This window comes from Gastrolobium bilobum, unplaced genomic scaffold, assembly GCF_033153095.1.
Source record: "Gastrolobium bilobum isolate Gb01-03AN ecotype WA unplaced genomic scaffold, APGP_CSIRO_Gbil_v1 utg64349, whole genome shotgun sequence".
In the NCBI taxonomy this organism is placed as follows: Eukaryota; Viridiplantae; Streptophyta; class Magnoliopsida; order Fabales; family Fabaceae; genus Gastrolobium; species Gastrolobium bilobum.
In genome coordinates this window covers 4,577-19,181 of record NW_026896480.1, presented here as the reverse complement: position 1 = coordinate 19,181, position 14,605 = coordinate 4,577, and the positions used below count along the sequence as shown (strand labels likewise).

The 14,605-nt window shown below is 35.7% G+C and overlaps 3 protein-coding genes across 3 annotated transcripts; 2 read left to right on the top strand and 1 right to left on the bottom strand.

Moving 5' to 3' along the window:
- Positions 1–2,223: 2,223 nt before the first annotated feature.
- Positions 2,224–3,403, bottom strand: LOC133299927 (endochitinase PR4-like). The gene is made up of 2 exons (XM_061499420.1): positions 2,946–3,403; positions 2,224–2,729 (listed from the first exon to the last, which is right to left on the bottom strand). The coding sequence occupies exons 1-2, from the start codon at positions 3,268–3,270 to the stop codon at positions 2,323–2,325; spliced, it is 732 nt and encodes a 243-aa protein (XP_061355404.1). The 5' UTR covers positions 3,271–3,403; the 3' UTR covers positions 2,224–2,322.
- A 2,620-nt stretch (positions 3,404–6,023) lies between these two features.
- LOC133299928 (uncharacterized) lies at positions 6,024–9,303 on the top strand. The gene is made up of 3 exons (XM_061499421.1): positions 6,024–6,185; positions 6,851–7,408; positions 7,654–9,303. Exons 1-3 carry the CDS (start codon positions 6,024–6,026, stop codon positions 8,671–8,673), a joined length of 1,740 nt encoding a protein of 579 aa, XP_061355405.1. The 3' UTR covers positions 8,674–9,303.
- Positions 9,304–10,448: 1,145 nt separating this feature from the next.
- On the top strand, positions 10,449–12,235 carry LOC133299926 (uncharacterized). Its single transcript, XM_061499419.1, has 4 exons — positions 10,449–10,806; positions 10,969–11,042; positions 11,278–11,372; positions 12,107–12,235. Exons 1-4 carry the CDS (start codon positions 10,487–10,489, stop codon positions 12,233–12,235), a joined length of 618 nt encoding a protein of 205 aa, XP_061355403.1. The 5' UTR covers positions 10,449–10,486.
- Positions 12,236–14,605: the final 2,370 nt, after the last annotated feature.

Sequence of the window (14,605 nt, the reverse complement as noted above, 5' to 3'; positions counted from 1 at the left end):
TCAATAAAAAAAGAAGAAGAAGAAGAGAGCAAAACTACAAATATGTGCAAATACCTGTTGAAGGAAGACGAAGAATCCAAGCAGAAATGGGGCACAAAACCCAGAAAACACGCACACGAAAGCAAATGCTGGTGCACGATGCTCAAAAGCTAAACAAAAACATGTGAGAGGGGAAGATGGCTTATATAGCCAACCAAACGACTGCTGGAGTATGAATCGCAAAGGTCAGTGTTATTTAAGTATTTTCACCCTCAACTTATAACTGCCACGATCGTGGATGGGAACCGCAATCATCATGCGCCAAATCACAGCGCAGAGAAGGCTAAAGAGCGAGGGAAAAACTGCCAGCTCGCACGCAAAATATATATATATATACATAAAAGTAAAATTCCGATGACAAGACAGCTGAAGCAACGCTGCAATAAATGCGCTCGAAACGCAATGACAGCATAGGAACGGCCGCTGCACACTGTAGTACCCAGGCTGGAACACGTGGCACAACGCAATGATCATCGTTCGCAAACCTACATATGAGACAAAACATGTATGAACATACAGTTGTTCACCACGTTTGAAGCTGATGCTGGGGTAATAATCAACTCAAAGTTATTTCAGCACACCCTCTACCCGGCTTCACAGGGAAGCAGTAGGCATACATACATGCCCTTGTAACCTGGGTACCATGCCGACACATGTTCGTCATGAAAATACTGACGAGATCATACACAACCGTAGACCAAATCAATGTGCAGATGCATTCTGAGATCGGGAATACCGCTTGGGGGCAATCTGCAGGTAGGATCAAGCAACTCAAGCGTATTCCTCACTCAGAATAGCAATATGGTTGATGCTCAACTAGCATGGGGAGATGAGAACCCGAAAGCAACGTGTTTGCCGACGTTGGGAAGCAGCCAAACAGATCGGCATGGTACCGGGTTGATACTCGACTCGTCGGCATAAGAGGGGCAAAGAACATCCCGTGAGAAAAAAGAATTCGCTCGTCAGAAGAGCGTACAAGTCTACAAAAGCGCACTCATAGGTTCACCTCGACTACCCGGCTACCCAGGTAGCCCGGCTGAGGGGCAACTGTTATGGACCCATATGATGGGCCCATTAAGTAATAAGCCCAACAAGGGGCAATCCAAGATATGGATTGATGCTAGTCAAATCCTACTAATCTCAGTGTGTCAGCACAGTTATCCACTTGATGCGTCAGCACAGCTATCCACTTGACGCGTCAGCACAGCTATCCACTTGACGCGTCAGCACAACTATCCAAACTATCTACAGTTAACCTCTATAAATACTAGGGCAAACCCTAAAGGTACACACATTCTCTCTCTCATTGTAATGCTGTCACTGTGCACACACTCACCCCATTGGCTAACGCCTCTATAGTAATCTGTGCACAGTGATCTCCTCGTCTCAAGGGTATCTCCCCCATAGATACCTTGGAGAAGGCATCAGATCCAATATTAACGTACTAGCCTGACTGGGCTAGACATCTCTGTCTCAAGGACAGAACAAGGACCTTTTTAATACTCCTTTAATGGTCGGAAAAATTGCACCGGTCATTTCCGGCTTCCCCGTTTTCCTCATTTTTTGCTTGTTGTTATGCACGCACTTGCTTGACACACATGTGAGTATTCTAATATCTCTGCATCCAAAGTTGATTGGTTCAATGATTTTACTATTTTTAACGTTAATTATTTTATTTTATTTTGAAAATTTAACATTAGTTATTTGTCGAGGACCTTATTCCTTCGTCCATCACATTGTAATTTTTGATAAAAAAAAAGGCACAACAAGGGAGGAAATGGTGACCCTTTTGGGTGCATATATTGTTAGTGTTGCATACTATCATTTTTATTCTAATAGACTTGTTGGGGTACCTGACCAGTGGCAAACCTACCGTTGCGCTCTTGCCCACAAGTGAGCAAGTGACTGCAATTTTTTTTTATTTTTAATGCGTTTAAAACTTTGTTTAAAAAAAAAAATTTGAAAACGCTGCACCCGAACCCCAAAACCCTGACAATAAATATGCAGACATAAATAAAAAAATTTAGGTTTGCCACTGGGTGGGGTTGAGAGCATGTGTTCGAATCTCTCCAGTACCACATTTGGGAGGGGTTTAAAGTCTTAATCATGAACCTCCCCGAATCGGATTAGTTGCGAAGTAATGAACCGATTGGAATATTTAAAAAATAAATAAACGATGGCTTGTCTTATTTATTATTTTATTATAACTGAATATGTATGACATAATGTCATACCATAACATATCCAAACATGGATATACGTTTGGTACAGCCAGCAAATAAATTAGCAAGTAAGATTGTCACCAGGAGCAACACCGAGTTGTGAACAGTATTGCGTGTAATAATTAACCCGAGCCTGAACTGTGTCAGGGTTGGCACCATCACATTCAAGTTTGCCATTGATAGCCCTTATGGTTGCGCCAAATCCCTGGTTTATCACAGGGCGCACATTTTCCATCCAGTACCATAATGCTGTCTTGAAAGATACCACAGGGTCATTGGCCACTGTCTCTGGAGCATTCAATCCATCGAAACCATTGCTCTGCCCTGCTGGTCCATAGTTGAAGTTCCATGATAGTTGGATAGGTCCACGCCCATAGTACCCTTTGTTAGGGGCGCATGGGTATTGGGTGTTGGTTTCGTCGCAATAGTCCTTTGATGCACCATCAATCTCTTCGATGTAGCAAAAATCTGCATGCACGTAATCATGTTAATTAATCATTCATTAATCACACTTTATACACATGCATATGTAGAAGATAAATAGTTGTGTTAAAACTTGATAGGGAGAGTTTTGTCGTCCATGCAATCTTACTCAGTTTGAATCGAATTAGTCGAATAATCAATGAACCAATCGATAATATATGTGAAAAAAAATAGATAAATAGTTATAAGATTAATACTAACGTCCAGTTTCATGGGTGAAATGGGCAAAAGCAGCTGCAATCTCACGCTTAGAGTCATCCACAGTATCAAGCCTACCAAATTGATTGTAGGAATTGAGAGCATTGAGGAAAGCATCTCGTGAGTAGAAGTTCTTCCCTGCACAACTAGCATCTGCCTCATCAATTATACCATTGAAGAATTCTGGTGTGACTATGTCAGCTACGGGAACATCGCTTTGGGCGCTCACAATTTTGGGCACCATCATCATCATCATCATGACAAAGGTTGCCACAAATTTTGCAACACGAATGTTGAGAGACTTGTTATTCCCCGTACTCATCCTCATCTTGGGAAAATTGCTAGCTAGCTAGTAGCTAATAGATATACAAGACAAACTAAACTGTTTGATGGACAAGGTTGAGAATTGAGAGCACAAAGAAACTTATAATTATAGTGCTACTGCTAGGACTTTGAATTTTAGCAAGTGCTGCGCCACCCTGCGCTGTTCAATGTGAGTCGTTGTTGACATTTCAGTCTGAAAATTGCGAGATTAGAATTTGTTCCGTTCTAGAAACCGTAAATGACATGGGTCCGATTTTGACTTTATATATGGCTATGATCTTTGTACACCAATAAGGTCAATTATGCCATTAAATAGAGGTGGATGGTGGTGTCCTTGATTGATCAAGTCTTCGTCTGACTTCTCCGTGTAAAAACTAAAAAGCCAACATGAAATGTAGTAGCCGTCAGTTGTCTCACACCACCGCCACTCGCATATTTTGATTTTTTTTATTTGAGAGGTGTAATTTTCACATAACATATATTAAAAGTTGGGAAATAATTTTTCATTTAGTAGGAGATAACTATTATCTCTTACAGATTCATTTACGCAGGTGGGGTCCACTTTTAGGGAGAGAGAAAAAAATAAAGTGAAACCCATCTTAAATTTGTGTGTATAGGAGATAAATTTTATCTTATGTAACATAAGAATAATAAATCCCTTGAAAGTTACGGAGAACTCCACAACTGTGTTTTCTTTTAAAGGATGATTTTTTTTAAGAGAGAAGAAAAGATAGATAACGGGAAGAGAGGAAAAAAAACTCATCAAATGATAATAGCTCAGTTGGTAGTAATTGAGTTAAGTAAGTGAAAAGAAAAGGATCTTGGTTCGATTCCACATGCCACCTTTAGGATGAGTTTAAACGTCTTCATATCTGACTTGCCCCGCATCTCATAGCCTGTTCAAAGAATTGAAACTTGTGGGGATACCGAGGCAACTCATCTCAAAGAAATAATTAGGGTTAGGTTAACTCCAAAAAAAAAAAAACCTCATTCTCTCTACCAAATGTTTTATCTCTTTCTCTCTCTTAAATATCCTTTAAAAGGATATATATTTTTCCCTATAAGTTAACAAACAGGTAACCACAAAAAGAAAAAAGTGTAACCACAAAAGAAAAAAGTTCTCTTCTCTCTCTATCTATATAAACAGGTAACCATAAGTTAACAAACAGGTAACCACAAAAAGAAAAAAGTGTAAATTTTACATGGCATATATATATATATATATATATATATATATATATATATATATATATAGGGAAAGAGTCCGCTTACAAACGTGTTTTACAAATTTTTGCAAACTATAATTTTTAAAATATAATTTTACATACTTCTGGGAGTACATAGTATAATTTGCAAAAATTTGTAAAAAAAAATTTTGTAAATATAATTTTTTTCCGTATATATATATATGAGATTTAGCGGATGTATAGTGACTCGATCTAAGGTTTGATGCGGTCAAAAAATTATAACTATATATAACGCGTAATACATAGTTATAATATTAAAGTTCTATTTTTTTCTCTCTTCAAAAATTTAACCATATACCACATGTTGTACATAGTTATAATATTAAAGTTATTTTTTTCTTTAGTAACTTTTCAAGTAGTTGTCAGGTGGCGTAGGAGAGAAAAAAATACTTTAATATTTTAACTATGTACTATCTGTAGTACATAGTTACATTTTTGAATAGAGAGAAAGAAAATACAACATTAATATTATAGTTAGGTACATAATTATAATTTTTTTACTGCACCAAACCTTAGATCCAGTCACAAGTCACATGACAAATCATTTTGCATAAATATAACTTATCATATATAGATTATGAAATTTGAATATTTGATTAGTTATATGGCTTATTATGGACTATTATATTTATATTAAATGTGTCTTAACGTGTTAAAATCTAATATTTTTTAAAATTAATGTGTCAGCGTGTCATATCTCGTGTCAGTGTCGGTGTAACATAATCCATCGCTTGACACATCCAATATTAACCCTTGATTCTCCCGGATGAAATCATATTTATAAATTTAATAAAATTGTTATTTATTTGATTATTATAGTATTGTGTTTGTATTAGTACAATTTTTTTGAAAATATAATTAAATAATAGAGGTGCGGTTATACTTATTACTGATATGTTTTACAACTCTTATTACTAAATTAATCATCGTTAATTTTCATCAATCTAACGATTATAATTTATTGGGTATACTTATTAATTAATTATTAATTCTCAATAAAATATAATCTTTATATTTATAGAAATCAACTGATTAATTTAATAATAACCTAAATAATATGTCATAAAGTATCATAATCCGTTCGATAACAGCATTCATTTTAAAATGTATGGTGTTTTCTTTTTGAAAATTAATAAAATATTTTTAATACTTTTTAAAAAAATTATTTTTTACCTATATAAAATTAGGGTTTTGATTTTCTTATGCAGTAGGAGAAAATTTTCTCATATTGTAGACACATCTTATGTGGGGCCAATATCTATTAAAAAAATAAAAAAAAAATATTACACGAAGATCGAAGAATCATTAGTAAGAGAAAACAATTTTCTTACGAGAAAATATTTTCCCATAAAATTAAGGAAAAACTTTATGAGAAAAAAACTAATTTATTTTGTAATAGAAACTTTCAAAAGAAAAAATGAAAATTTAGTATAACTTGGATTTCTTTTTTAAAATAAAAAAGGGTTATCCTAGAAAAAGCTACAGCAACAACCGGAGAAGGAATGTAATGATGTCTCTTATTATTCCCTCACTCTCAATGTCACTTTCCCTCCCTTCCAATCCCAAAGCGCCAAAACGGTTTCTGGCTTTTCATTTTTTCAGAAGCACTAAGCAGAAAATCTCTCTCTTGAGTTTCAGGCCTTTCCCAACAGTTCCCCTTCATTGCTCTCAGGTCACCTTCACTTCCTATTGCTTTTTTTCTTTTCTTTTTAATTTAGTAAATAAAATCTTTCAATTGTGTCTTTGGATTCAACACTGACATTGATTTTGTGTATAATTGATTCACACCCATTTGTTGAGGTCTGCGTAGAATCTTTCAAATTCAATCATCGCCTTTGTATCTCTGAATTTGAATTGCTACAAAACGAAAGCATTTGTAATAGTAAGATAGAAAGTAGTCGCATTCGAAATTAATTGTGAATTTCATACTTGAATTGACGGGAACTGCCATACCTAGCACCATGGCTATAATTTAAAAAGAGATTTGAAGATTTACACACTTAACAAGTGATGTTCTTGATAACACTGGAAGATTAGGTTGCAATACCATTTGATTTGGTTTTGCAGTTATTTGTTGTCTAGAGGAATCCAAAATTTAAAGCTTAAAAGTGGTTTAATTGGGGTAATAAGACTAGCCATGCCTGAATTAAATGAAATGTTTATCCATTAGTTTCATTTAGGTTCATCTGCTACCGATTCCAACTAATTTGGGATAAAAGTATGGTTGATGTTGATGTTATTTATCCATTAGTGCAAGAGCTACAAGTTCCTTCACTGCATTGGATATTATCATGCAATAAAATTTCTTGGTTCCATAATTTTTGACATGTCTGGCAGGAAAGAAGCATTGAACCGTTGGGACATGAACAGGATGAGAGCATTGGAAGAGTGACCACTTTATCAATCACAGAGGACAACGTTTTAAGCAGCAACTTTCCAGTGCTTCAACTGAATGACCTACCTCCTCTAGTCAGTGCATTGAAGGCCTCAGCTGAACAGAATACAGCCAGTTTTCACTTTCCTGGACATAACAGAGGGCATGCTGCTCCTGCTTCATTGACTCGTCTAATTGGAATAAGACCATATGTTCATGACTTGCCTGAGCTTCCAGAGCTTGACAACCTCTTTTGTCCCCAGGGTCCCATATTAGAAGCACAAAAAGAAGCATCCAAACTGTTTGGATCGTCAGAGACATGGTTTCTTGTTGGAGGTACTACTTGTGGGATCCAGGCAGCAATAATGGCAACCTGTTCGCCTGGAGAATTTCTGATTCTTCCTAGGAATTGTCATTTATCTGCTATATCTGCTATGGTATTATCTGGTGCAGTGCCCAAGTACATTATTCCTGACTATAAGAATGATTGGGACATTGCTGGTGGTGTAACCCCATTGCAGGTGATTCATATATTATGCACTACCATATTGTGCTTACCTTCATGAAAATTTGCTGATAAAAAAAATTGGCATGCCAGCAGTTGATATGATCATAATTGTCATATTCATTCATAAAGCAATGTAATAACTCTTACACAGAAGATGAGTTTTAGTTCTGAATTTCTGATTTTTTTACTCTTTTCTAGTGATCTTATCTAGTTTTGTTCTCACTTTTTTCTGAGTGGGATGGCTGGGTGATGTTGCAGGTATTGAATGCTATTCAGGAGCTAGAAATGGAAGGGAAAAAAGCAGCAGCAGTTTTCATCACTTCACCTACTTATCATGGTATTTGCAGTAACTTGAGCGAGATTTCTGAGTTGTGTCATTCTCGTAAAATTCCTTTGATCGTTGATGAAGCTCATGGTGCACATCTAGGATTTCATTCTAAACTGCCAAACTCAGCCCTCCAGCAAGGGGCTGATCTGACTGTACAGTCCACTCACAAAGTTCTGTGCTCTCTTACTCAGTCATCTATGCTACACATGTCAGGTAATATTGTAGATAAGGAAAAAATATCTAGATGTCTTCAAACTCTTCAAACCACAAGCCCTAGTTATCTACTTTTGGCATCCCTTGATGCTGCTAGAGCTCAACTTAGTGAAAGCCCTGATATTGTATTCAACCAAGCAATTGGATTAGCCTATGAAGCAAAGTGCCTGCTAAAACGAATCCCTGGTGTCACAGTGCTTGAGAATTCAAGCTTTCCAACCTTTCCTGCAATGGATCCCTTGCGACTTACTGTTGGTTTTGGGAAGCTTGGTTTATCAGGTTACAAAGCAGACGAATTCTTATACAGGGATTATGGAATTGTCTGTGAAATTGTTGGGAGTAAGTCCATCACTTTTGCACTTAATCTTGGTACTTGTAGGGACCATGTCCAAAGGCTTTTATTGGGAATAAAACATCTAGCTGCTACATATGCTTCCATTCAGCAACCTGAAGAGAGAATACTTACTGGTCATGAACCCTTTGAAGATATAACCATGATTTTGATCCCTAGAGATGCCTTTTTCGCAAGTAAAAGAAAAGTAGCAATAAAGGAGAGTCTCGGTGAGGTTTCAGGGGAGCTTATATGTCCATATCCTCCGGGAATACCAGTATTGATACCTGGTGAGGTTATTACTGAAAAAGCTGTTGATTATCTGCTCCATGTAAGGAGTAAAGGTGCTGTAATTAGTGGAGCATCTGATCCCTTGCTTTCTTCTATAGTTGTCTGCAATGTATAGTAAAACATCTGGGGAGAAGCACCTTGAAGTTAAAACTTCCCAAGTGCCCTTCTTTGGTCTCTGAGTCACACCAGAAGGTTATAACACTTGACAAAGATTTCACACAGCTGAAGAAATTCTTAGGTTGTTAGTTTGGTAACTTTTCTATCATTTTATTCTGAATTTTTGTCTCTTGAAAATGCTAACAAATTCCGATGCTCTAGATGTAGTTCAGAATCATTGGGAAAGAAATGTATTAGTCATGACACTGGGGCTATTACACGTTGATACTTATCGAAGGGCTGAAACTATAGCTAGAAGCACCTGCACGCTGCCATAAATATGAAAAGAATGGACTCAGCCATAAAAATGAAAAGATAATGGCAATTAATTTTATATTTTGTTGATAGATTTATAGAATGTTAAAGAAGAAAAGGAAGGATTAGTTAATAATTTCTTTTATTGCATATACGATATACAATGTTTGTATAGGCCATTGAAGTTATGGTGACAGGAAAGTCAAATCCTGGGAAGTCAATGCCAGACACCAGCAATCACTGCAATGTATGTATGTTCATCCTGGTCCTCAACAATTGTCTGTTTTCAATTTTTAGGATTAGAAAAGTCGACTCAAATAAACGTCAAAGTGTTAGACCCATGAAAGTTTCAAATTTTGTTGTCTTGAAAAGTCAATTAGATGATGATGCAGAGGAAAATAGTTATTTAAATTCAGAATGTTTAAGTTGGGCATATATTAGACTAATTATATCATTAATAGATAATTATTATATCTAATAATTAACTATCATAATTGCTTGTAGTGTATGTGGAATGACTTATTTTTAAGTTGAAAAAAAATCAGTTTCTTGAGGGAAATTAAAAATAAAATGATTATTAAAAGAAGAAGAAGAAGCTGAACTAAGCTTGCGAGTTTAAGTATTTCTTTCGTGCATTTGCTGAAGGAAAATAGTGCCTTGATTGCCTTCTTCTATTCTAGTATTGTGCTGATTAATTTAAAGTTAATTCTTCTATTTCGTGCATTACACTTGTAAATATAAATGAAATATAAAACATATATAAATTAAAAAATATTTAAGAAAAAATTGATTTAATTGGTCGGAGATTATGTTATTGGTAATAAAATATTAAAATATTAAAAATACATATGTTTAAAACTTTTAGTTTTGAAAATTCTCAAACGTTTAATTAATTAATAAGAGATTATTCTAATAGTAATAACAGAAATTTGAGTATTGATTAAATAAATTAATAAAAATAGAAATTTGGGTTGATTAAATAACTAATTAAAAAATATTTATTTGATTTTATATGAAAATTAAAAAAAAATGTGTCTCGAAAGATAAATGGCCTGTCATTCCACTCGGATTTCAAATTTGTCAGAAAGGTTGATAATAAAGATATTATTCAGTGCATACTCTTAATGTTTGTTTTTACACATTAAACAAGGAATTATATTTTCTTATGTAACAAGAGATATTTATCTCATGTTGTACTAATAATTTTATGTGGGTCTCATTGCATGGGAGAAGAGGGGAAAAAAATGAATTTATATTTTTTTGAGTGTGTAGAAAAGAGTTGTTATCTCATGTGACATGAAATTAATATTTCCCTTAAACAAATGGCATAGAGCATAACAGAAAAATTGTTGGGACTCACATAAATTTAATGTTTGAGAACTCCAGAAAAGAAAAAAAAAAAAAAGAGAGTATTGAAACAGGTCTTTTTTACCATGAGTGGCACGCATCATACAGTATAATCTCATCTACTGCACATGAGATTACAATGATGCTGAAGCCAGGACAGAGACAAATAAATGACTATCCCGAACAAACGAAATACGTGGCTGTTTGGAAATTGGAATTGGATCTGTGGACTGGACTGGACCCCACATTGTTGTGGCAAAACCCCAATACATAAAGGGATAAGACATCATCATCGTTCATCGGTGATCACGAACACGAACGTCTTGATGGCCTCCTACTCCAACTCCGTTACAGTTGGAGTTGGTTCCTTAACAACTTGTCCATTCACTAGAGCCAGAACATGTTGCACTCACGTTCATGTTGTCACTCCAAATGCAAAATCCAGAGGCACTCTTTCTCTCAGTTTATTCAATCTGTCCAGGAGTAGAAGGTACTGAATTACTTCACTTTTTTCTTTTACTACCCACTATTTACTGGTATCACTCTTCCTTCAGGTTACAGAATGATACTTAACTAACAACTGTATTTAGTTTACTTGAGATAAGAATTAAGATATGGCTCATTTATTTTGCTTTTGTGTTTTTCCTTGCAGCTTAGATATTCTGTCTAGTCCCACTGGGACAAATCTCAGACACCTCAATACGCCACTTTCAGCTCTTAATTCAGGTCATTTTTTGACCCATTTTCCTTTGGTGGATTTAAAATATGTGAATGGATGGACTGTGGAATTTTAAGTAGAGAATATGGGCAATTTACCAACTTCCAAGGCAGAAAGCCATGTGCTTTGTATAAAAAATTTCGTCCCTAAACTCTTTTGAGGTTTACTATCTTTGCTTGTATACCCATTTTGCATTGTGAGTTATAACTAGTTCTAAGCTGATATTATGCTGTTGCATTGTAGGGTTAGAAGCATCAATTACAGATCCCAACGAAAAAACAGCTGTGTTAACAGATGCCAAAATAGTTGTAGAATCCGAAGATGAAAATAAGATACAAGTGAGCACGCAGAAAAAACTGATTCCAGCGTTGAATTGTTATTCTGGCTCTTTCTGGAAATTATCTGATGTTTGTATATGTTGTCATTCTCTGTATCCCAAATTGTATCTTTTACTGCTTCCATGTTTCTCTTGAAATTTTCTTCAATCCCTTGCCGATATATAGAACTGTCATTCTCCTATAGATTTTACTGATCAAGTTTATCAATTTGATAACGTGGAGGAAATAGGCTCAACTAAAACCTGTAGTAAGTAGTCTTCATGCTCACTTGATCAGACCAAGTCTTCCACCATGGTACTTAATTTGTTTCTGTCATAATTATGTACTCCATCATATTACTTTTTGTTTATCCCAGCAAGAATGAAGCTAATGTTGCTATTAACATGTTTTGATTGTTATCCAGACATTATGATTAGTATACCATGCCGCCTATAGCTTCAAATATAAGCAAATATGGCCAGAATCCAGATATATTACTATAACAAGCCTTTTCCTTTTCCCTTTAGCCTCCCCCTTTTATCATCTATTATTTGTACTGAAGTGTGTTTCTATAAATTACTGCATGATCTTAATGTTATGTTTTAATTTGCTTATACCCTGCTGTTTTTTGGCTTGACTTTGTGATACTTTCTTATTTTTTCATTTGAGTTCATCTATGACCGACCCCAACTAATTAGGGATAAAGGTGGTATTGATATTGATGTTGTGATACTATCTTATGGCTTAAATGGCAGTTAAGAGTGGACTTGACTGGTGATCAAACACAAAAGGTATTTGACCGTATCCTCGCAAATTTGGCTCGTACTGCCCCGCCAGTTCCTGGATTTCGCATGCAAAAAGGAGGTAAGAAGCTGCATTATTGATACCATGCAATTTCGTACGCTGAAAATATTCTATCAAGTTATTACAGTTTTTGCTTTCATGCCCAATTTATAATTCTTATGTCGCAACACATGCCAAGAACACACATGAGCTTGGCATTTGGCATTTGCTGCAAGCTCCTATTCAAAAACCCTTATCCTGAAGCGATGCTTGAACACTCTGTATTACCAAACACATTCCTGACTTACTAAAAAGTGATAACCATCTTTTCCGTGAAATTAGATCCGTTGCATTCTAGAGCTCCATTGTTCAGCTATTTAAGCTGTAACATCCCCGTCTCGAGCCGGTTCAATTAACATACATATGATAAAACAGAAAACAGCGGAAGACTTAACTTACGAAAATATGAGCTAACTTTTTCTTTTTCTAACTTAATTCTTTCTCGGCGTAAACGAAAATCGGGCAGAGTTTCCTCTATAAATCGGACAACTGGGGATTTTCCAATCCCACTCAGAAGCATTTCCTGATAAACAGTTTATACAACATATCAATTCGGAAATACCAGATATCCAAATATAATCGAATACCCATACATGGGCGCATGCATAACATGGCTCCGTGCCGCTAAATCTAACAGCATGCCATCAAAACATAAACCTATCTGAATACTACATCATCATATAACGTTCCTGAATACTCAAATGTACATGCATCAAACTGACAGACATGTACAAAACATATACAGGCCATATACAAAATAAAGGATCAATATCATGATCCATCAAATGCGAAAATACTAAAATACATCAAACACTCCAAAAAGGTAGCAGCCTACAGCCACTCAAAATCCGGTCTGTCAACTGCCTCAGCCACGTGTCGTGTCCCTGCCTAGTGAGGACTCACCGGAAATCTGGGCACCTGAAAATGTGTCCCCAAAGAGGGGTGAGATTACAAATCTCAATAAGCTCCAGGTTTATAGAGAATTCTCCATACCCCTGGCTCACTCCTGCATGAAAGTCAGATACAGAGTATACAAATACAACATATAACAGATATCATAACAGAACAGAGCATATATCCATATCATATCAGAGATGTGCGCCGTCATTCCCAAGGGAGGACCCCAAGCGGAAATCAACGCACGTGTTCCCGAGGGAGGACCCCAAAGCGGAACCAGACATATCAGAGGAGTACACCATCAGTCCCGAGGGAGGACCCCAAAGCGGACGTCCGGGTACTATACAATCAATGGCCAGAGATTGTTACAGAAATCATATTACAGAAGTCATATTAGAGCAAAACATATCATGTTATCAAATAACTCTATATGAATGCATCTATACAAAGCATCTAAATCACAGCCATACAGTCCAACCATAGTTCACTAACCATGGTGGAGCACTCAAGCAGGAAAAGACTCCTTAAACATAGAGCTTACCTCTTGAAGCTTTACCAATACGCTTACTTGTGGAACAAGTTACTTTTATCGCTTCAAGAGATTTCCGATTCTTCTCAATCCCTAGGCACACCTAGAGAATAATTTACAATGCATCAATAAAATGATGCAATACCATAATTATTTCATAAGCATACATTTTATCGCTTATTTTCCTTTCTTTGCATTTTTGCCAATCCTATGCCAATACACAAGTCTAGACCTCTTTATAACCGTTGGTGTTCTTTAATTTAATCAACCATTCCCTTAGGAATTTTCAACATAAATCATGCTATTTTTCTTCAAAACTCATCACCTTTATACAATTTGTTACAACACATTTTATTTACAATAAAATGAACACAATGCATTTTCGTTACTTCATTACAACTTGCAAACACCTAGGAATGCTTCCACTAAATTCCTATTTTGAGTTTAGACACCAAGTCCTTTTTACTTAGGCATTCTTACTAACTCATCCATTTTCACTCATTTCCAACACACTATACCTTCACAATACATAATATAATTTTTTTCCACAATAACTCCTACTCACTCCATGATGGCCGAAACCTAGGAGGAATATGCAATAGGACTTTTAAATTTTTATATCACATGTGGATGCTTACTCAACACTATAACTTCCTAAACAACAATAATCCATCATAAATTTCACATTCTAACATCAATTATTTCCCAACAAAATATGCTCATCAATTTCATAACTTAAATCATCAAAATAATATCATGGAAATAGAGGTTTCTTACCTCTAAACACTTGTACAAAGCCTAGAGAGCAATCTCCAAGCCAAGCTCCATCCAAAAACTCACTTTTTCTCCTCCAATGAATAGTAACTCGAAAATGAGAGGAGGAATAACTCTTCACACACTCAACTATAGCTCAAATGGATAGGTGGAATGGATTCATTGAGTGGTTTCCAATCAATTTCATGTGGTGGGTCATTGGATTTGGTGG

Excerpts from the sequence above, each read along its gene's own strand:
- LOC133299927 (XM_061499420.1), bottom strand. The coding sequence starts at position 3,270 with ATGAGGATGAGTACGGGGAATAACAAGTCTCTCAACATTCGTGTTGCA. Across the intron at positions 2,730-2,945 it reads TTTCACCCATGAAACTGGAC|ATTTTTGCTACATCGAAGAG; the intron begins GTTAGTATTAAT and ends ACGTGCATGCAG.
- LOC133299926 (XM_061499419.1), top strand. The coding sequence starts at position 10,487 with ATGACTATCCCGAACAAACGAAATACGTGGCTGTTTGGAAATTGGAAT. Across the intron at positions 10,807-10,968 it reads AATCTGTCCAGGAGTAGAAG|CTTAGATATTCTGTCTAGTC; the intron begins GTACTGAATTAC and ends TTTTCCTTGCAG. Across the intron at positions 11,043-11,277 it reads ACTTTCAGCTCTTAATTCAG|GGTTAGAAGCATCAATTACA; the intron begins GTCATTTTTTGA and ends GTTGCATTGTAG.
- LOC133299928 (XM_061499421.1), top strand. The coding sequence starts at position 6,024 with ATGTCTCTTATTATTCCCTCACTCTCAATGTCACTTTCCCTCCCTTCC. Across the intron at positions 6,186-6,850 it reads TTCCCCTTCATTGCTCTCAG|GAAAGAAGCATTGAACCGTT; the intron begins GTCACCTTCACT and ends CATGTCTGGCAG. Across the intron at positions 7,409-7,653 it reads GTGGTGTAACCCCATTGCAG|GTATTGAATGCTATTCAGGA; the intron begins GTGATTCATATA and ends GTGATGTTGCAG.